Genomic DNA, 23,858 nt, shown 5'->3' with positions numbered 1-23,858 from the left:
ACATATTGACTCTTGGGATGTGCAGAACTGAAACAGTTGTTACAGAAAGTATATCAGAGTATTAGGTTTGGAGTGTTGTATCTTGGCTCACTGTTCCATCCAGTTCATCTCTCCAGTCTTTCTACTTTTGTTCATTAGTATCCCATGCACAGCTATGCTGTCTCGCTTTTCAAGCAAAATTTCTTAAAGCAGCTCAAAATGGAATTGATTTTAAGATCACACCTAGGTCCCTTGGGCTTCACAATCACTTCCTCAGGAAATATTTGAGAAGCCACCTGTGTGTGCAAACCCAGTATCTGCTTTTGCTTTATGAGGCACAACAAAAGGCAATTCAACAAACTGCGCCCAAGCCTACATCAAAATGTAATGAATGATGTGATGTGGAAGCAACCTTTGCCTGATTCACCAGACTAAATTAATCAGTAGCTGAACTCTGAGAAAGTCAATGGAGTTCTTTAACTACAGGCTGCAGGGGTCTTTGCAGTAGCATAAGACTTTTCATGCTCTAAGTACTGTAACAACCAAAGGCAACACATTAAAAATCTCGACTCTCTGGAGTTAACAGCTTTTCAGATTTAATACCATTTCTGCATTATTTCCTGCTGTAATTTCCAGCTAGCATGACTTAAATTTTGAAAACTGGCACAAAATTAAGAGAACCAAAATGAATATATTAATTTTATCTTGTGCTTTTTAAAAAAAATTCCATGATTTCTCCTGTAGTGCTTGTGATTCGGGACCCCTGGAATTGGCAGTGCAAATAACCCGGCAGATTCTGTGACTGACAGTGAAGTTGTTACATGGTGGTTCCCATGTAATTTAATCGGAGTCATGCTATTAAGATAAGACAGTAGCAAACTGCATTTTAGGTCTGCTCCTTCTTGCAAACAAACAATATACTAGCGTTATGCTGGAATCATCCCAAATTCTGCAATATGGCTGTCTGAAGATGAGAAGGCAGCTTTGAGCAATGACTGTCAAATGCTACGAGGCTGGAGTTTTATCAAAGGCTGCTGGAAGCCAGATCAGGCCAGGGGAATGCCCTTACTTGAGGGGCCAAACCCAAAAGCCTCAGGCAAAAAGCAACTGGGGGTCTCCATTCCCACAGAATATGAAGTCTGCATATGCTTTCCTCCCATTAACACACGGGTGTTGTCTCACAGAGCCAACAGAGATAGGCAGAGTTGTTGATTTCTTTCTGTATCTTAAGGTATATACAACTCTTTGCCTTTCTGCATGGGCTTTGCATTCACTTTAAAAAGGACAGGCCCAAGGGCTGTTCTAGTCCCCAGGCACAGCCTGCTGAACATTTGGGGAAGTGACATGTCCAGGAAAACGGCTGGTGACAAACATCTGCCATTTTGCCCCCCTGCTCCCAGATGTCCCCCATGGGTCAGTGCTCCAGAATGAGTGTTCTCATGCCCAAAGGAAGAAACAGAGGCTCTCACCAGTGCCAGCAACCTGATTCTCCAGGGTAGAAGGCCAGGTCCTTAGTGTGGTGACAGCAGGGCTGTCCTCTGCCCTGAGACTCTGCCCACTCGTCACCATTTTGTCCGCCCCCTCACAAGTGCCATTCTAAGGGTACACAAAATGGTGCCTGGTCTCAGGCACACAAAATGGCGCCTGATCTCAGGCACACAAAATGGCGCTGTAAATTCTGGCCATCCAAGCACAGCAGGTTGGAAGGCTTGTTCTTTTCACGGGGTAACCTTTTTAATCTTGTGCTTTAGGAAACTTCTGGGACTTGCCACATCTCGGGCATGTTTATGCGTATCAGATGTGCAGGATACTGTTGGTATCAAACACAAAACAGATTCTGCTTTCTGATTTTTTCTTCACCTGTTCATGTATACCTCAACACACTTCTGTGCTCCACAGCAGCCGCAGCAGTACATCTTGCAGCGTTACAGCATCCTGCTCTCCACGCTCAGTGCTCAGCCGTGCTGGTCAGCCTGCAAAAGTTCTTTGTGGACAGGCTGACAAGCACCCATGCCATCGGGTCCCTCTGGGGAGGTGCTGGTGGCTTGCCCTCCAGCCTTGGTGTGCAAGAGCACTGCCAGAGGGGCTGTGGCCAAAACAGCAGCCGCTCGCTCAGCCAGAAGTGGCTGGGTACTTTCTCTAGGTTGGCAGTGACTGGGAAGAGTATATGGGTGACCAAACATCCATCTTTTCCCTCTCAGCCAGAAAGCTTTACGCTTGTTGATTCCAGACTATGGATCTGATGATGAAGTTTGTGGCTTGATGTACATGAGGTATCTGGTGGTCTTCCATGAATAAACTGCAGGTCTGAATGGCGACTAATCTTAAGGAGGCAATATAAAAATCTGGCTCACATGCCACGTACAATGAAAAATTAAAATGGTCATAGTATAAACCAGACCTCATGTCAAATGGAAAGCAGCTAAGTGCATTTTTCTCAAGTTTACCCTGTTTGTCTTCCCAGCCTTTAGCTTCCAGTCTGATCGTTATTCCTGAGTGTTGCACACTTGTACTTGTTCATAGAGAGCTGGCCAAGGTCCAACACTCATTAAACCCATTGAGGACCTTCATTTACTCCAAGATCCAGATCCTCTCAACAAATGTTTAAAAGAGACTAACTCAAACTCCATCACAATAAAATTGTTTGTTTCTGTTATATGACTGTATGGGAAACAGCTAATTATTTGCAATGAAGAAGTTTTTAAATTTGCAACTTCTCCTTTGTTGGGGGTTTTTTTTGGCACAACAATGAAGTATTCTGCAGTCCCTACAATCCATTCTTCAGAATATTTTCACAAATTCAAAATCACAATCATTCAATGCTTTATTGGGCATGGAGTAGTTTTCTGTTGCAGGCAACATGCAGCCTATTTAGATACAGGAAGTTATGTTAGGATGGCTCTTGCAAGTCACATAGTAAAACTAGTCTCTAAACAGAAAATTGTAACTTTCTCCTTTGTCCTCCTTGGTGAACGTTCATAGAATAACCTTGGTATTTCCTTGCTGTTGCCCATCTTGGTATTTAAACTTACTCATGTAAGTTGTTCAGGGAAAGGAAATAAAGAAGCATAGTTCAGGAAGATGCATTAGAAATGTGAACCAGAATTTGAAGTAAAGCTTTTTCATTCAAGTAGAAAAATCAGTGATTTTATAAAATGACTTAAATGTTTAACACTCACATTTTTATTTCCTGTATAAATTATCCAAATGTTGGCTAAACAGGCAATAGTTAAACACTAATTATTTTTATCTTTGACACTAGGAGTCATGCAGAGCTATTATGTCTACAGATTTCACCTTGTGACAATTACAACTTGAGGATTCTGCTGTTTTTGTATATAAATATGTTTGCTTTTAATATACCCCCAAGTGAGACACAGTAGTCTGCATTCTTCTTATGAAGAGTATTCCTCCATTGATGAATTTGGAGGCCAGAGACGGCAAAGGAAACATGGCTTGTACCCCAAAGCACCTCAGTAAGGCAAAGCTGTATCACAGTTCAAGAATTCCTGGTTTCCAAGTTCCTCTTCAGGTTTACACTATACTTAACTGCTGAGCTCTACACGTTTACAGCCTGCTACACATTCAGCTCCCACACACACCTGAGTAGTGAGGTACAGGCACAGTTTCTTAAGCAATTAAAAAGAAAAGGAATTAAACATCAGAGAAAACAGACTTGTTACAATATCATTATTGTGTCTTTGGAAAAAAGTATAGTTTTACCTCACCTTTTAAATTTATTTTTATGGAATGAAATCTGACGTAAAGAGAACCCGTCCTTTTGAGCAGTGTCATTCTGTCCCCATCTATAAGGACAGATCAGTAAAAGCAGGTTGGTGTATCAACACTTAGAAAAACCAGATATAGCCAGTAATTGGTGCTGTAGACGCCATCTGTCTTTAGTACTTTACATGCTTTTAAGATGATGAAATACCTTCTGCACCACTACAAAAAATCTAGGCTTCTGTTTGTTATTTCACATAGTCAGTACTTAAACTATGGATAACATTTAATCTTGAAGCCAACACGTGATCAGCTTGAGAAACACAGTTTATAGGATTAAATTTCTTCAGCCTTTACTCCCCTGTTCTGTATTTCTAGGGATAGGGAACAGGGGCTTTGCTCTCTCCAGGAAAGCTTTTTACAATACCGTAAGGGAACTGTAGGAAATCCAACAGGGAGTTATTTTAGACACACACAGAGTAAACAAAGCACTGTGTTAGTGCAAAACAGGCCTGAGTCACCTCTTGTGGTTTTCAGTAAGTTCTTGAAGAATCTCTTGTGGGCATATAAGGGCAGAATTTGGGCCACAGTGTTGAGAAAACAGCACTGATGATGATTTCAGCATGAACAGAAACATATGGACTTCAACAAATGCATTCAAAAAAGACATGCTGAACAAGAGGTCTGTCATTTATGGAAGAGTTTTCTGCAAAGAGCTATTGCATGGAAAACATGTTGATGGATATAGTGAACTGAAGCCTTAATAATGGACATTAATGATCATCAATGTTAATTCCTTTTTATCTGCTAGGGACAGGGCTGTGTTTACACATAAAGAGGGCAAGCAGATACTTGGGGTTCCTCACTGTGTAAGGCCCTGTCATGGGTGGCTGCCCTGCATTGCAGCTGGTCCTTTTGGTTTTGCTTTTCCTCTCTATCATCTTTGAGCTCAATGGCCAACTGGAACTGCATGTTTCACAGATCCAGCTGTCTCCCCTTCACCACCCAGCTCAGGGATGCAGTAGGTGAGACAAGTTTGTGGCAAGTGGGTTTTGGTAAACTTTAACATGTGCTTCAGTCTCCTCAAAAATTATGAGAATGATGAAGTGGTTTTCTAGCAGTCTCCTTGTGTTTCTCATTCCTCTCCTCTGGGGTTCAGGGAAGGAAGATAATAATGTCAGTTTCTTTTCTAGCCATATACATATTTAACATAACTTAGGCACATAAGCTTGTCCACATTAAGTTAGACCAAAAGCCCTTCTACTGTGGGATCCTTTTCCAGCAGTCAACAAATTAACATGAGCAACAGAATATCATCATGGGGGAAAAAAATCTTTCCTTCCTTTGCCTGTGTGGAGATGCAGAGATGCTGAGTGCATATTCTGAACAGAGCCTCAGGGCCTGTTCAAGGCGCAGCAAGAACCAGAAATTGGAAAACCACAGTGTCTTTTCAGAAGTTTAGCAGACAGACCCATCCTGCTTCATCCATTGCTGTCAGAAATTATTTATTCAAAATGTTTACTGGAGCAAAAATGATGCTAAATATTTTATACATATATACATATTATACATATATATACATATTTGCAATTGATATTAGTTTTCCTCCTCTATACAAGTTTTGCTGCCAAGAAGACTCTTTAAGCAAGTGCTGTTAAAAGCACCTGCAAATTAGCTTTCACTTGATTTTCAAATTGACAAGTACCAATTTGCAAAAGATAGTTCCAGCTCTTCTGTATTTACTTTGGGAACAAGCACAGCAGAAATCCTCCCTGAGATTTCCCATGTTCTGCACAGCTCTGGCTGAGGAGCACAGGGATCATTCACAACCACCTCTTCCATCTGCATTTCATAGCACAGCTCTCAAAAGCAGCTTCTGGAAAGCTTGGAAAGTTCACGTGCCATGTTTGACAGGAGTGGGGAAAATAATCCCTTCTTTTGCATCAGTGCACACAACACCTCTGTGCTCCCCATTTCAAATCCTGTTCCTGATACCGCTGTGCCGGGCGGCTTTGTCTGCAGCACTGCCCTCATTCAAAATGTTTGCAGCCTCTGCTTACCATGCACAGCATATAAATCCTTAGGAGGCTGCAGCTCTGGTTTCTCAGTAAGGAGCACTGATTTGCCAGGAGCTCAGCCAGGCTGCAGAAGGCAGGTGTCTCTTTTCCCCTCCACACTTGCTCTCCTTTCCTCTTACACATTGAGTCCTGGCCAGGGAAGGACTAAGCAGAACTTTGTTTTAGGCAAGGGGGTCTCTTTCCTGTCTGCCAGGAGAGGCAAAGGCAAACTTTCTGCCTTGTGCCAGTTCCAAAGAAAAAGCATCCTTTATGCTTCCCTGCCTCAGGAAAGGCACAACAGCCTCAGAGCCTTTCTTCCTTTAAATTACCTTTAAACTACACTGGAATTCCTGTTAGCCTCCTTCAGCACAGCAAGTGCTTTCTCTCAGCAGCGTAAGATCTGTCTTCTGGTAGCAGCATGAGCCCTCTCCATAAGTCCCACTGCTACAGGAGGAGGACTTGTTTCTGGGTACCAGCCTGGGGCAGGTGAAGGAAGGGGCACAGAAACCATGTGGATACTCTTAAGAGAACTACCTACACACTTTATAGCTATTGCTTAGAAAATAGGGCATGTATAGTGGATGCTCAGATCAGCCAAGAGTTGCCTACAGCCTAGCTCTGAGTACAAAGAAATAACTGATTTCCAAATACGAGATTTCCATCTGGAGAGGGTGTTCCATAGGGCTTTCAGAGTATTCCACACAAAAATATGGGTAAGGAACACCAGCCCATACACTAGCCAGATTCAACTAACAATAATACTATTTAGCTTTGATGTTACCTAGCAGGAATCTTCATTACAAGCAAGATAGATTGTGTTCCCATTTTTCAGAATGAAATCCAGAGACATGTCTTCAGAGAGTTGTCCTGAGACTGAGCTCAAAATTCCTAACTTAGAATACACACAAAATTACACCTAAAGAAGGCATTACCTCAGGTATGAGAAGCTGTGGATATGCAGAGATCGTTACTAGGATTTATCCATCACTTGCCAAAACAGAGATAGCACCACGCTAATAAGATTATACCATTTCTCTTATAGGGAGGACTTGTGCATCTTTACAGCCTACCACTTGCACTCCACCTTGTGTACAAATGCCATGTGCCCAGTGCTACCTGCAGCAGCACTGCACCAAAACAAAGGAAGACACAGCTTGGTTTCAAAAGGTCAGGGGAACTGCCTTGGCTCTGCAGCAAAACTGTGCTGAAAGTGTGTGGGAAAACAGACCTCCTGCTTTAAGGCCTCCTGCAATTGAATGATTTTGTAAAATACAGTTTCTTCTATAATTAGAGACTCAATGGGGTTCCAAATTTACATTAACTTCATGAGCAATAATAAATTATTATTTTTTTCTTCATGCCATCCAGCAGTTATAAGGAGCTTTATCACAACCAGCAAGTTCAGAGTATGGAGTCCTTAAAAAAGGTCACAAATATCATTGCAGTACTTTTAATTTCAAGTAAAAGTGAGTTTGATTTTATACTTCAGCAAATAAGAATACATTCATAATTTTACCCCAATACAAGATTTCTTTATTTTCATATTCAAAATAGCATTTTTTCTCTGTGTATTTTCCACCTAATTAAAGACCAGATATTTACTAATGCACAAGCACTGTCATTTTTCAAATCAGTAACAAAGCACACCAAATACCATAATGCATCTTGCGCTTTTATTGTATTGTATTATAGACAAAGAGGAGTACATACAGAATAATCACTGTCATCACAACTGTAAAGTTGCAGTGTCACTGTGATCCCTTTGGGAGTCAGAGAACATCCACTTGTCATTCATTCCACTTTTTTATTGTAACAAGCTGCATGTATCAAACCTCAACTGTGAGCAACCATTTTTCTAAATAAAAACACAGCCAAAAAACCTCAGTGTTTGCTAACAGGACTTTGCAAGATTCTTTAAGGTACCAGCAGAATAAGCATGCACAATAGCAATACAAAACCATAGACACACTGCCCCCTGATAAGGTGAGCTGGGCTGGAAAATTCACAGGTTCAGTGCTGGAACTCCCTCTCCTGCGAAGAGCCAACTCAAAAAAACCTGTGCATTACTTTGGTTCAAATCTAAGTGGGAGTAAAGTAACCTAAGTTTAATATTTCACAAAGGAGTTGTGTTAAGCCTAGTGTTTTATCTGTAAAATAAAATATGGTCTATGATAAGAACCTCTATTGCTTCCTGTCAGTCAGTCACCACTGGAGTGTAATGCTGCTAGAAGCAATGTGTTGCTGTGTCATGCTGCTTCTCTTTTATACAAACTAGATCCTGATGACCTGTTAAGGGTTTTTCTAGAACACTACAAAGGACAAAGTGAATTTCCTGCTTGAAATGCAGGTGCAAGGAACCTTTTCCTTGCTGAGAACCACACACATGCTTTTTGAACAACTTTGGCAGAGTATATGGCAATACACTCCTTTGCGTTACTGAGTATGACTGCACACAAAGTTGGCAGTGGGTCACAGTTCCCTATTTCCCTGTGCCTAATGTGGTAGAGAAAATGGGAGAGAAGCACTTTGGAAACATACAAATATCTTCCATCATAACTTACTGAGCAGCCTGACAGCAAAATATCAGCCATTTATGGGAAGAGAGACAAATTCATAAGAATTGGCAAAATTACTTTGAAAACCACTGTTGTTGATACTGCTCCCACACTCTTGCTTGTATAAAAGCGTCTAGCCTGTACATAGATTCTCTAGCTGATACACAGATCTCTACTAATTATACTTTGGGGATGATATTTTAAGCCCTATGAAAAATCTTACTGTTATCTACAATAATTTTCCACGGGGGCCATTTTCTGCTCTCCTCCCCAAAACAAAGGAAAAAGGGAAAATAACACGAAAGGATTTGCTCTCCTTTTTCAAAGAGTAACAAGGCGCAATTTTGCCACCTACTACTACTACTACTACTACACTGCCTAAATTGTTTTGTTCTCTCTTGTCTCACACTGACTGCAGCAGGAATATTAATAGTATCAGCACTGTAACCCACTGCTATGGAATGTAAAGTCCATGCAAGAGCTATGGACCATTTTGGTAGAACTTAAATATTTCTCAGAATACAGTTTGCAAGAGACTCCTGGGCACACAGGCATTTTGTAGGCTCTCTGCCAAAACCCTGTGTAGAGGCCAGTTTGAGTGGATCAATCCAGTATGTGATTTGCTTAATGAAAGACACTTCTTCAGAAGATTTTGGCAGACGCAATCGGTTCAATTGCCAGGCAGTATTCATGCGATTACAAATGTTACTGATCACATTAGATACTTAATGCATCTCTCCAAAAAAATCACAGCTACTGTGCGGCTCTGAAGAAATTAAAATTGTGATACAGATTACAGTGTTTTCTGTGCACTGGACTATTGATACAATTGGGAACAAATACCTTCCTTGGACTGCCAAGCAGTGACAACTATTAATTTCTATATAAAGCCATGACTGCTTGTTTGTAAATGTTTAGCTATGCATCATTGCAAAGTAGCTTCCTTTTCATGTTAGGGATATATTCTACCATAAATGCATTAAAGAATTCAGCTCCATTGACTTTCACAGATCTATGGCAATTCACGTGTGCTGATGGGCTGGCCTGAGAATCCAAGGACAATTTTTGGCTTGAAATACTAGAAAAGTGAGATGCTATCCTCTCATAAAAGCCACAAGTGAGACTTGGGCGCTGTTTCTTCTGTTGACATTTCAGCAGATGCAATATTGCATACAGTAATGATAAAACACATCAAAGCAAAAATTATCTGAGCTGTACCTGCCTGGATAAAAATTGTTTTCCTTATGGTGTGGCACAACTTGCACTCTGTATCTTCCTGTAATTTATTGAACAGTATTTTAAAAATGAATAAATGTCCATTGGCCAAATCCCAGTGCTCTTTTCAGTGTACTGCACGAAAGCAATCACACAGGCCTCTCTTTTCCACTCTCAGGAGGAGGGTTTCTGTCTGCAGAAAAACATGAAATCAAAGAACTGAATATATCAGTTTAAAAGATTATATAATTGATTATACCTAATCCCTCCACACAGCTGTAGCCAAGGTGCTTTGCTGAGTGAAAAATCATAGTTATTAGTGCTGGTTTTCATCCAGAAAAAGTGAAGAAATAAGTATATTCAGAACCAAGATGCACAGAGAGTATTTTTATAGTTTAAATGTTTTCATTTTCACAGTTAACTACTAGGGAGTAGGCTGTCAAAATTATTAAAGTGTCCTTTATAAAGGCTGAGAAAAATTCCACTTTCAACTGCACGACTCTTAATTCCTATGCAGTTATTGCTGGCTTCCTGTTGACAACGTTTCAGTACTGTATGATTTAATTGCACCAGATACCACGTGCTGAGGAGCCAGTTGTGCTCCCAGTTACACTGCTGTTTCTCTAGAATAACTCTGAGTTCAATCCAGCTGTCAGACTAACCTTGTTGTCTGAAACTCATGATTTTTCATGACTTGAGTTTGTGGCTCCTATTTTAACCTGAGTTAATCTACTGACAGTTGCCTTATTATCGAATCCATTTGGAGCTATGCCCCTCTTGAAAACCATTCTCTACATACATCATTTAAAATTACTTGGTCTTGTTTTTGGAGCGCCTTTGTGGAAAAGCATTTACAAGCTTTTTTTTCTCAGTATGCAGGAAAGAATATTAACTTTAAATCCTTAAAGATATTTAAGTATCGTTTCTTTAATTGTGATCAAATAATTTAAGTCTTTTGTGTGTCCTGGTCTCACTTTTTGAGAAACAAAGGCTGAACTTCTTAAGTGGCACCATCATTTCAGAAGCTGAGTCTCCTGCAAGACTCAAAATTGTCAGTGCAAGCAACTCATGTTAACGAATGCAATTGTGACTGAAGAGAAACTTCCTCCTGAGCATATCTTGTGGTTTTCACCCTGTGGTCTGTGGTCCCTCAAGTAGTTTGTAGACTGACTTTGAAGAGTTTCTTGAGAGGGGAAAAAAAGTTACCAGGCTTAAATTCACCACGAATGCGTATCCCATCCGCACTGGGAAAAAACATTAAAGGTTGAAGCCCACTTATTAATAAATTATCTCATGCTCCATGAAATAGCAAGGTGTTCAGGCTGCTGGTGTTCCTCTGACATGATAGCTCATGAAAAATTAGTAAGAGCAAAGGGCTGATTAACAAAGACGCAGTTTCCAAAGGAATAGCCGGGCACTTCTACCTGGAGACCTGCTCCACCAAGCTTTTCCTGCTTGGCCAGCAGTACCTCTGTCCCCTAGCGGCTCCCACTCTCTGCTCCTCATGTCTTGCTCTCCGACTGCAAAATTTTGCAAGGAAAGGCAGTTTGAGAACTGCTTTTCCTTCCCCTCCACAGCCCTCTGTCCTTTTCAACTCAGACTTTTGACATCCACGTTTGCATTAAAGATGACTTGTTCACTTTCCTTGTCTGCTTTCACTTATCGGCTTAGTGCAGTGGCAGGCATTACTACACACTGTTCCTTGCTTGTACAATGAAATCTTGGATGAGTGAATGCTCTTATTGTTGTGAGCCCAGTAGAAATCATAGAATCACCTTAACATCAAACAGGCTTACTGGATTTCACTGTAATGCCAAGCTGTCACTGTTACCACAAACCCTGCCTAGGCATCACTCATGACTGCTTACAGGCAGGAAGAGCAGATCTGGGAGCACTCAATTGTAAACTGAAAGACTACGAAAAAGAAGCATCAATTACAAAATTAATTGCAGCCCTCTTGGCATTGGCTTAGGAAGTCCCTGGTAGGAACAGTCCTGCATGGAGTTTCCCCTTGTAAAAACTTTCAAGACTCAGGAGTTGTTGGACGAAGTTGTTTGTGTGTAAAACTTGAAAAATTATAGTCGGTCAGCATAAACCAAGCACCAGTGGAGTAAGGGTATGGAGGCTGTACCTTGCAGAGAATAGAAAGCCACAGTGTGCCATTTGTAAGGCCCTGGACCCTGCATTTCACTTTTGTATCTCTGCATCATTCAATAATTTGTACTTAACTGAAGCATCTCCTCCAGAAAGGGCTTTGGAGTCTCAATCCAAAGGCTGAAAAAGATGGACAGTAATATACCCTTTCTTTACTAGCAGTACTAAACTCTGACAGTTGTCAAAGCGTGGGTGATGTTCCAGATAACTGGTTGTGGTTGTTTTGATGATGCGCTGTTCCTATGCCCCTTGTTCTCTAATACTGAGGGCTGGCTGAATCAGTGCCTTAGCATCTTAGGCCTGTCCCAAGTCCTCACTGAAACAGCTTACCCTGCAGCACTCTGAGGCCAGCCTCTCCCTTTATATTCTGCCTCACTCTTAGGACACAGCATTGCCCTTTGATGGGTTGTATTCTTACTCTGCTCTGCAAATACAATAGCCAACACAGATATGTCTGAATATGTCTGTAAGTGGGATTAAGGAATTGTGCTGCCTCTGTTGCATTCAAAAAATCTTCTCAGTGTGGCTTAGAGAAATTTAGTACCTGCTTTAACTTCCCATGTAAAGTCTGGTGACAGTATAAGAACCAACACAGCTATGATTGCACATGGTCTTGCCGTGTCATGTGAAATGTAAATATTTCAGCTGAACCTAATCCAAACTTAGGTGAAATCCCACCAGGTACCAGAACAGCCTAGCACAGCTGCTGGAGGTAAAGAGTCCCTATTCACACTCTACCACTGAAGAGTTATTTAGTATTATGCTAGTGCATGGGAAACTTTTGCAACGTAACCCATACTGCACTCAGAGCTCTGCCCTAATCAGTTTGCTCTTGATAGCTCAAGAAAGCTAAAGTCACCCCAACCTTACTGTGTAGGGCCCTACATGATTGCCCAAGGTCACAAGAAAGCAAAGGCAAAGACATGTAATTGCCCTTCTGTGTTATAGTTTGAGAGGCACAATTAATTTACTACTCTGGTTGACTCTGCTGTGAATGATAATTTGAGTAGAGCATGACTTTAGAGAAGCAAGGAGCCCTTCTCACCTACCAACAGAGGTGACGGGTCAAAGGCACTGAGCAGGCACCTAAAGGAACTGGGAGACGTGGCTGCGAACTGGTTTCACTCACCACAAGTTGCTTTACTGTCATGTTGCCAGCGTTAATGGAGCTGTTAGGGAAGGAGAGGCAGGACAAAACACACATGGTGAGGCTTTATTAGAATTGAGAGACCTCCTGCCTCTAGCAAACTTCAGACAGCATGGGAACCACTGCGATAGGTCCTACCGCAGTCAGTGTTTATGCATACTTACGATCCCACATATGCATGCATTGCTAAAATCAGGGGATTTAACACACCCTCATTTTTTGTTCGTTGGGACCTCTGCAGCACAAGACTGGCATGTGAGGAAAATGCCCTGTGTGTTGTGATAACTACCCGAGCAAATGTGCTTCCCTCTTTTGCACAGACTATCGATCCATGAGCAAAGAATATATGTGCTTCCCTTTCCTCCCTGCCAGCCCTGCCTGCCACCTTCTTGCTCTCCCATTTGCTTTCCACTCCTACCCACTGAGCAGTCAGTCCACAGCTCAGAAACAATGTTGTGAGGTAGAGAGAAAATCAATTTTCTTGTTCTTCTCTCCTTCATGCATCATCTTTCCTTCTTTATTTGATGCAGGGACTGTCTGGGGTAATTCTTTAGCCTGTTATGCAAGAAGTTAGACTAGATGATCTTTAATGAACCTCTCCAGCCTAGGAAAAAATAATCTGTACTTGGTACAATCCTATTTGCTGAAATGGAAGTGAGTCAGCAGGGATGTCATTTCTGCTATACGCAGACAGGCAGACCTGGCCACTTGGCTATAAAGGCTAAGTAAGAGCATTTCTATAGAAACACATACCCGTGCGTCTAGATTATATGCCGTCTTCTTTAAATCCTGCAACGCCCTCTGCATGAACTCAAATGCATGGCAGTCAACACAGGGGCGACCTGGAAAAAGGTACAGAAGAAGACATCATTGTCACAGCATGAAATCTGGAGTGCAGCAGTACAGAGGGGGAATACTCAGAGACCTTGTAATGCCAGGAGCAAATCCATTTTGCCAGGCACCCACACCTGCATGTGCACAAGGTTAGGGCTGCCCGTGGACAGGGCTGTATCTGTCCTTGTGCACATGTCTGAGGACCAGAAAAAACACAAGAGCATTTTGCTGTGTGTACTCTTCTGAACACAGCTCAGGCTTCATTCTGCCCAGCGCCGCGTGCCTTCAGCCCCCAGCCTCTTACCTTAAAACTGAAATCCTCAACCCTCCTCAGACACGGGTTAATTGTCAACTGAAAATAGCAGTTTGCAGTGGTTCAGAAATCAGACAGGCAGGTCTGTTTTTACAGGAGCTCTTACAGAGCAGCCTGGCAAGGGACAGTGCCAGATCTGTATTTGCTTCCTTTCACCTGCTGCTGTATTTTTTCTCTGCCAGGAATGCAAAGCATCCCACTGGCTCTGCAGCTGGTGCCAGTGTGTGTGCACAGAGGGGCAGGGCAGGGAAAAGGCAGAGAAGAGGGGGAGAAGGAGACGACAACAACTAGAATGGCTCACTTCTGGACCTGGGCATTTCCACTCTGCCAGGATTCACCCTGCACTTAAGCCCTTTTGTGGGTTTTTAGGAGAAGAAATGCAGGTACTGGAGGAGGTGCAGGTGGAAAGGGAAGAGAGGCCTTCTGTACTGATCACAGAGCCCCTGTGTTGGGGGGAGTGCTGAAACCCTTGCCCACAGGCAGCCACTTGTGCTGCTCTGACAAAGCAAAGAGGGCGCAAAGCTGCTGCTGAGATAGCTGGGGAGCTGCCTGGAGCCAGGGACCTGCTGTGCAGCACTGCAGCACCCCATGCCTGGCACCCTGCTGCCAACATGGACTTAGCAGTTGGGCCTGACAGAAGGGAGCAGCCAGAGTGCTTCTTGGTCCCCAGCAAACCTCTTAGGGTCTTTGACCTGTTCAGGAGGTGTTTCTCTCCCATCCATCCTCCTCCATCTCCCCTCCGTGCAGCTGACATCTCAGGGAGACCCCGGGATCAAGCCAGGGATTGAATTCCAGCGATATGGGGAGATCCAAAGTCTCCACCTCTGTAAGTACATCACTCACAAAGACTCCAGGTCCAAGAGAAATAGTGACAGGATGGTTTCGAGCACATTTCAAAGACACACAACCCCCTCCTGGTTTCAGTATTTCAGTGATTTAATTTTTTCCACTTCAGATCATGGAGCAGAGTCCTCAGAGAGAACCTGCATCCTCAGTCTGCTGTCAACAAATCCATCATTTGCTTGATGCCATGGTCTGCTCCCTCCCCTTGCTGTGATCTCAGAAAGCACCCTGCCCTGGCTACACCTTGGTGAAGTGCTGCATATCTTGAAGTACTTGTTGCTAAAGTGTTCTTAAAATCAGAACTTGATGGAGAAAAATCCAAACTTCGGGTCATAAATGAATGTCTCCTGCTCTGGCAGTGTGGAGAAAGCTCTCTGAGGAGTCATGAATTCAACAGTCAATCATTGCCTGCTACCCAGGAAATCTTCCCAGGCCCTTATAAAGGCGATGGCTGCATGGAATCATTCACTGGTATTTATGGCAGCCAAGTGCTCCTGTGTGGACAGGGAGGTACTAGTGGAACGACACAACTATGCCAAGTGGTTGTTTCACTCTGCCACCCCTGTGAAAGTAGCTGCCCTGGCATCAAAGCAGCCTCTGCAGGAAGATGGTGGTGACACTGAGGATACCTGCCTGGGCAGCTCTGTGTCCTGGGTCAGCACATGCGAAGCTACTCACACCACACTGCTTTTTGACGCCACCATGCAGATGCAGACAGTTTCACCACATAATGGGATATTTATTCATACTTTCTAAAGTAGTCTCCTGGGCTGTTCTTGATGAAGAGTCCTTCTCCAGGCACAGCTATCCCTGGGTCAGGTTAGTACTCCTGCCTGCTGGGAGCTAGCAGCCCTGTAGCACTGGCAGCGAGAGAGCTCATGTCATTCTCCAACCAGCTACATCCCAGTATGGGACACACCATTTTGACTTAGAGCAGCACAGAGAGCACTCACTGAAGCAGCACTACTGGCAGATGAGAGGACAGCTGTACCTGGGAGGAGGTGATAAGCAGCCAGCGAGGTGGCTAGCTATAAACTCTTCCACCCATGCAGCCCTGCAGAGCTTACATCTGTTCAGCACTTTGGGAACTGAACTAGGGCAGTTCTGATCTCTCCATCAAGCACTAGCACAGAGCAACTTGCAAGCAGTTCCCCAAATAAAATAGAGGTGATACCCTGTTACCTGGAAAGCCTGTAGCTACAGTCAGACTTTTACCAGCAAACCTGCCCAAGTACTGATTTAAACAGGCTTTTAAACTATTACACTAGCCAGATTCCTGCAGTAGCCAATAGCAAATACTTAAGGAATATATAAGAATAAGATTAGAAATGTTCTTCCAGCCTATCAAGATGTTTGAGGATATCCTGAGTCTGACTGGTGTTTCTACATCTGATAAGGTTGCCGTGAATTTTTCTCACATTCATTTGCCTCATTACTTCCTGAATCCATGTAAACTTTTGGCACCTACAGCATCCTGTGACAATGAGTTCCACAGCTTAGCTATTCAGTGAGTGAACAAAATACCATTCTTGTCTGCTCTGAGGTTAACATCTGCTGCCTTCATTTCCTGCCTCTAATTTTTTGCAGTGGAAGAGACCGTTATTAAATATTCACTATTTTTGTCCAGCTTATGACTTTGCTGCTTTCCATCACTCCCTGCCTCAGTGTCTCCTTTCCAGACTGAAGAGCTGGACTGGTAAACTGGCCTATTTAGCTAGACTTCATCTCTCTTCATGCTTACAATATTTTCAGTAGGATGTCCATGGACATTTCCCCAACATATGATCTAAGGGTCTGTTTTCACAAAGGTTTTAAACAAATCTAAATGTGCTGTTGACAATAGCAGCAATCCCACCCTGATTTCTGTCCTTGGCTACATGTTCCCACACTTTCCGTCACTTACAGCAGGAGTAACCATGAAGTTGCTTGGTCAGCTGGATTGCTGATCTTTTTTTCTCCAGATCAGATCCTGAATACCCAAGTTCTGGGGCCAGAACAAGAAACAGGGCAAGGGCAGGAGGCCAGGTTATGGGGAGGAGGGCAAAGGCAGCATAGGCTTACATCAGCTTATAGTAATCATGAAACTAAACCTAAGTCGCCTCATAGCAAAGTACAGCAGAGTGCTATTAATTCCTTGCTGACAGCTGGGAACAGACTATCATTCATAGGGAGACTTAACAGGTTTGTGGATTAACATAATGAGAATTATCAAGAGTCAGCTATAATTCTTTAAATGGGTCCTGTCAGCACGAAGACTGTATGTGTCTTTGTGTGTTTGGGGAGAAGTGGGGGAGGAGAGCCTAAAATATGCTTCTTGGCTTCTTCTTGGTGAAAAACTGGAACTGAAAGCACTGTGGAAGTCTGATTTACTTTCCATCACATGCACATGGCATCTACTCTTTGTATTTCATGCACCTTGGCTAATGAAAACAGACTGACCAGCTTCTGTTCTTCAAATTCCACATTTCAGCTTTCACAGTGGGTGATCTGGGCTATAAATGAAATGGGAGACTGGAGAAACTACTTAATATTTTTTCTAGTGGATTGCATTGAACTTTAAACAAAATAATCCACAAATGTTAGTAAGACCACTTCATACTCGAACAGTTTTTTGCAAATGCAAAGTGCTGTGTATAAGGACATGGTTAACCACTGCTAATTAGCGTTATTCATAAAAAGCTGGGCCTGGCTCTCTGGCTGGCAGAAACTATGCCAAGCAGAGAGCAGGTGATGGTACCCCAAGCCAGATATCAGTGCCACACAGAGGGCAGGATCCCTCTGCAATGCTAAGAACTGTGACTCACTCGCATGCTTCTTTCGGGTGACTCCTGCACCTCCCACACTTGCATGAGGACATTGCTGTCCCTCTCCAGCTCATGCTGCTGTAGGAAGAACACATTTCTCCCACCAAGTGGGAGAGTGAGGCTGTAGGGCCGTGTGGTCCACAAGAGATTGTTCCTACTCAAGGCATGTTTCCAGTACCACGTCATCCACCTGGGAACAGAGAAAAGCATCGAGCACCACACTGGTCTGCCCTGCAGAAGGACACCTAGTACGGTTCATATACATCATATACCCCTGCCAAGAACATGTACTAGAGCCCCGGTTTTGTTGCTGGGTCATTCAGGATCCCACAGCCACCAGTTTACCTGGGCTGACAGTATGGACTTAAGTGCCAGCAATGGGGAAGGTATGTGCACGTGCGCCAGTAGCACTGCCCCCAAAATGGGTCAGTGCCCAGGAGGATCCACTCCATGATGAGAAATAGCCAGTGCATCTGACATCAAGCAGGAAAAGATCCAGGAATGTCTGCAGTATGTCACATCAAAGGTCTGCCTGGCCCACTGTCCTGTTTCTCATGAGCCACATCACTTCTAGTACAACAAATGTGTCTAGGAGCATTCCCAAGCCTTGAGAGCAGCTGGCATAGGACAGCTCATATCTGGAACAGATCTGGAACAATTTCCCCTTGAATTTACCCAATCAGTTCTGCAATCCCAAGAAAACTTTTAGCATCCATAGCTTCCTAAGGGAGGACTTCCACAGGTTAACTATCAGGAAGAGACTAGATGGGCAAAGGAAAGTACCTGGAACACTTAGCAGCTATGCAGCACTGTCTCAACAAGCGGCTGATTAGGAGCATCCTGAGTTTCTTGCTGCTTTAAAACTCTGTCCCTACAGCAGCACAGAACAATTCGCCATCCATGATCAGCTGAGAGTCTTCCTCCTCACCTGGCCTCAGACATAAATACCCTTATGCATTCGTAGCAATGCTACCAGCCTCCATTACTTAGGATAGAGCAGCCTGTCTCTCCAGAAACGCTGGACACAGAAACACTCTGACCTGCCCTTCATTCCTCTCTCTCACATGCAGGAGTCAGACAAGTCAAGGAACCTTCCTCAAGTGCTCCTCAGGGGTCTCAGTAGCTTGGCCAGAAGATATAAAAAATACAACTCCTTGAGACTGGGGTCAGAGACCCTGGCCAAGAGTTTTGTTCTACAGATAAAATGGGAGTTTCCACCACACAAGCAGAGTAAGGAACCACGATATACTTTGCCCCAAAAATGTGTTGACTTGCCTCTGCTAATAGACACACATATAGGGCACATATAGTTTATTTTTCAAGCACGGTATTCTCCCTGAGGAAACAAAATGGACTACTTGTCACAAAACTTACTAAAATTAATTAATACCTAAAAAACACACACACAAAATAGAGATGAGGTCAATGAGGTCTGTTTAAGAACCAAAACTTAGCACTAATAGAAAAGAATGGAAAAAGAAGGGAATTCAGCATGTAAACTCTGTAGAGACAAATACACATAGGTGTATTTGAAAACTAGTAATGGAATTATAGGAGAATAAAACAGTGACTAAATCAGGTCTTCTATTAAATATTTCTGCAGCCATGTGAAAAGATAGCTGCGATACAAAGTAAGCATGACTAAGAACTAAAGATAGGTTTGTATACAATTACCTTCCTTTTTTCTTTTTCCTCCCAGAGGATATTTTCTAATGAAAGGCTACTTTCCACTTGTTATCAGAACACCCTGAGAACACTGACTCCATGTTTTGCCTCATTTTGGAGCTAAGAACGTTTAAGTACAGACTTGCTCAAAATGACAGAGGAAGCTAATGCAGAGCTGTGATCCAAATTCAAGAGAACCCAGCTCCGTGGTGTGCTCAAGCCAGTCTGTCATATTTATTTATTTATTAGATCTGCAGAATAGCAGCAGGATTTCAGAAATCTATATACGCTTTACAAATACACTGATTGGGTAAACCTCCCCTGTGTCAGTCTGTAGTAGTTACAAGAAATTTGAACTTGACCTATTGTTCCAGCTAAATACTAAAATAAGAAAAATGTAATGCCTTAGCAGAAATAGACACAAATTTTCTTCCAACAATATCCAGACTAGCAAGCATGTTATATGTATTGTGGCAAATCTTGAAATGAAACTCTCTAGAAGCAGATCTAAAAGACCTAAACCCAAAGAGCTTTGAAACAAGCTCCAATAAAAATTATAGTATGCAGTTAGCATTTTTTTCCTAAATGACTACTAATCCTTTGCTTACGTGCTGTTTTTATAAGCGTTGTTTTCATGGGCTTTGCTGACATGTTACAAACTCATCATTACTCCCTCGCTAATCAGGCAATGCTGCGTTTTCCTGGAGCTTAAGGTCTGTGTGGCTGCTGTGAGTTAAGTGGAGGAAAGAAAGCAGACGCGGTGCAGCGGGAGGGCATGAGTGCACATGACAGGTACATACTTTCTGCAGGAATCACACTCCCAGGGTCCTGGCTGGCCCCTACAAGCCTCATGCTTAGCAGGCCAACCACTGAGATGAACGGGATCGCCACACGCATCACACTCCAGACAGACGGCAACGCCATTATCTCATCAATAATTCAAGCTATCTTCCCTGCCTGAAACAAGGAGAAATAGTGAAAATCAGCAGTTTGCTACCACACACAAACCCACAAAGAAGTGGACGAGACCTGATAAGCACAGACCCACATGCGCACGCAAACAAACCCACATGCCATGTGCTTGCAATGCACCCCACGGACCAGTTTGCCCAATACCTGATCTTTCTCTTCGCCTGTCTGCTAGACCCTTGGAGCAGTTGTAGCAAGCAGGAGAGGCTCCAGCAGCCGCTCTGAGCATGCGCACCCTCTGCATCCCCCTTCCCTGATTAGGGTCATTGCCATGGAGATTTGCTATAGCAACACTGAAAAATTGGAGCTGCCAAGTGGAGAAGATTTAAAGGGACCACAATGTGGTGAATGGTCATTGCTGAGCTCCTCCCCTGACTCAGTTCCTCAAAGGCCATGTCCTCTTCTTGGTGAACACTGGCTGCTGCTACGCACGTAAGAGGGTCTTAGGCAATCTTTGTGTTTGTCGATTTTATTCCCAAAGGGAATGTGCTGAAATATGCAGCTCCCATCCCTTGCTTTAGTTGTAACTCAAAGTGAGATTTTGTTCCAAGAGGTTTAAAATGAGATTAAAACTCCAAAGTTTGCTTGGAAAAATAAAGATGCAGGGCCTGTTGATGGTGCCCTGCACGCCAGGGAAGACTACATTATGGTCTTCATTTAACTACCTTGAAAACAAAGCCTTGTGGACAGCAGCAACATTGGCACATGAACCAGCCCAGGAATATGGATCCTGCACAGGATCACACTAGGTAACCATGATAACAGCCCAGTCAAAACCTATGTACTGTCAAATTTTAAAGACGCTCACTTCAAGATCAACTCTTGATCCAGGATTTTGCTAATAGATTGTGTCCTGACAAAGCTCAAGCATGAGCCCTTCTGGATCTCCGTAAGTAACTGGCTGAAATCAAGCTTTCAGGATGTGGAGGTGATATTTTTTGATACTTTTTGGAAAAAAGAGAGAGACACTTTCAATACCTGTTTGCCCCAGAGTGTGGTTCAAGACTCATCTTTGTTGTTCTTTCACAGGAGGACACTATGTCTCCTCTCACCAGGGAGCAGCCTCCAGCCTTCCTGTTCTGTACAGAATAACTAACCTGCCAAGCTGTGGAGGTACCAGCCTTCCCAGGCTGAGACACAATTTACCCCTGGATGTCTTCAGCTCTAGGGACTGTCACCAGCAACGTACTCTGCTTCTATTTTACTTGTTCCTGTGGCTTCCTCAGAATTACCTTTTACATCCCTCATTTCAATGCTTATGCTTTTTGCACCAGGTTAATTTAAAGGTCATCTCAAAGCCCCCCAGGCTCTTGACTGCTTCCTGGCAAAGTGGAATTGCCTTGTGCATGCAAGACTGCAGAGGGGCAGCCCAGAGTTGTAGAAGCAATTCCTACAAGAGTAACACATTAAGCAAATTTTTAGCCCAAAGTGCAACTGAAGCTCAGCTTCCATTGCATGGAAGGTCCAAATGAAAGTCTCAGCCAGTGGGGTCTTCATAAGGTGAGTCACGGCACACATGCACCAAAATGGCTCCACAGACTTTATGAGAAACTGAGACTCCTAATCCAGACTCTGAAGTTGGATGCCTGAAGTGAGTTTGTGTGAGATGGCTCAGTTTAACATTGTTTGTCTCTTCACAGGCCTCAGATGCCTGTTAAAGGAGCAGTTCTGTAAGAGCCAGGATATAATGGAACAACGTTGTACAGTTTGCCTATACACTCATCTAGCGCTGGTCACCGTCTAGCCCTGATCTGCAGTTTTAAATAACACCAAATGGAAATTCTGGCACAAAATGCAAACCTTACACTTCCATTCATGCTGGCATATGTGTTTCTTGCGCATACCCTCATTATGGTCCCATGGCCATATCATACTTTTCATACATGAGCTTCAAGAAAAGGACTGAAAGGAATTGCCTACAGATGCAATCACCTTTGATAACTTGGAAAGCACTGTTTGTTCTAATATTTTTTCAAGGTATCAATATAGTATTTTCTAAAGTCATAAGTATTTTGTAAAACCTTTTTCATAATTGTTTGGTCTTTTCAGTAGGTATGTAGAACAAGCAGTGCAACACACGATAAAGCAAGGAAAGGATTTTGACATCTCGGGGAAGAAGGCCAACCACAGAAGTAAGTAGTGTCACCCACCCTAAACAACTGCAAAAAGTATAAAGGGGATCAGAGCAGAGAACTTGGGAAAATTTGGAATAAAGCTGAAGGTCTTGAAATATGTCATTCCTAGGATGCCAAGACTCCAAGGATGCCTACACATGGTTTGGTGGTGTCTTGTTATTAGGGCCTCTATATCACAGCAAAGTTTTGCATAGTCGTATATGCATCCAATAGAGCTTCTCTGCGAGAGGATGGACCATCTTTGTCTTGGTTTCTGACTGCTCCACCACCCAATATCCAGACTTAACACGGCAATAGTACCACAGAAGGGGTCCTTGCTGAACCGGCCTACTGCCATCCAGACAGTGCACCACCATTGAACCTGGTCCCACTTGTGACACTGGGAGGGATCTGTGGTAGGGCACCCTCTATCCACCATCTAATGGGGTGGATGGTGTTATTTTTGTGTTACAGCACACCGCTAAGCTTAAAATAATGCCCATTTTTTTAATTGCTTGGTGCCAATGTAAAACAATCAGACATTGAACTTGCAGAGTTGGGTCAGTTTTTGTGTCAAATGACATGGTCTTTAAGAAGCATGAAAGAAGTTCCCAACTGCTCTTGCTAGCAGAACCGTGTGGTCCAAGACACAGTTCTCAATTCACAGGGAACAGAATCTGGTCTGCATGAAGAAGTTCCAGAAATCTGTGTTGTTCTATCACCTCCAGCAAAGCTGAAGAAGAGAGAAGCGTGAAAGCATTTGCATGACTTGCTTTGCTATTATATCCCCTATTGCCTACCCCTATGACTAAGGAATATCAGTACCCAATTTAATTTTAAGGATGAGAAAATTCCAAGAGATTCATAGGAGTCCAACTGCTGTCTGAAGAATGTCATAGTGAATCCCAGAGGGCTGTTGGAAATATTTGTACTTCATTTTCTTTTTCTACAGAGAAGCCATGCCTAATTATCATTTGCTAACAAAAGAAGAGTTTCCTCCAAAATAATCAGAACCACCCAGACATTTATTGGGAAGATGAGGGCAGACATCTGGTAGCTCCCTCAGAAAATCTCTTGTTGATGCCTAAGTGTCACAGGTATTGAAAGTTACATCTTTGCACTGAAGGAACAAAATGTATGTACCTAGTTAAAATCACTAACATTAAAGGCCTGAGTTAGATATGTGTGCCTAAAAGGAAGGTGCAGGCAAAGGTTCTAATTTTAGAACTCTATTATTATACTCATGAGTACACATGGCAAGTGGGGTGGTTAATCCCACTGTAATATGAAGTGTTAAATCATTGCCTGCTAACATGGCCATAAGCCCTTTTTCTGAACTCAAACAGAAGAAGAAAGCACAGAGACAGAAAAATCTGTGCCTGGTTACTATTACTTGAATAACAGAGTGGCAAGAGAATACAGGCCCCAGAAAGGCCAAGTAGCAAACCCAGATGCAAATAGTGAGAAACATGAAGAATAGCAAGAA

General features: G+C 43.0%; 1 protein-coding gene across 1 annotated transcript; it reads right to left on the bottom strand.

Moving 5' to 3' along the window:
• Positions 1 to 7,410: 7,410 nt before the first annotated feature.
• Positions 7,411 to 22,940, bottom strand: C2H4orf48 (chromosome 2 C4orf48 homolog). Its single transcript, XM_027791214.2, has 4 exons — positions 20,406 to 22,940; positions 20,090 to 20,246; positions 13,584 to 13,672; positions 7,411 to 9,722 (listed from the first exon to the last, which is right to left on the bottom strand). The coding sequence occupies exons 2-4, from the start codon at positions 20,211 to 20,213 to the stop codon at positions 9,657 to 9,659; spliced, it is 279 nt and encodes a 92-aa protein (XP_027647015.1). The 5' UTR covers positions 20,214 to 20,246; positions 20,406 to 22,940; the 3' UTR covers positions 7,411 to 9,656.
• Between the last annotated feature and the right edge of the window lie 918 nt (positions 22,941 to 23,858).

Source organism: Falco peregrinus, chromosome 2 (assembly GCF_023634155.1).
Source record: "Falco peregrinus isolate bFalPer1 chromosome 2, bFalPer1.pri, whole genome shotgun sequence".
Classification (NCBI taxonomy): Eukaryota; Metazoa; Chordata; class Aves; order Falconiformes; family Falconidae; genus Falco; species Falco peregrinus.
The sequence above is the reverse complement of the archived record's forward strand: the minus strand, read 5'-3'. Positions and strand labels throughout refer to the sequence as shown.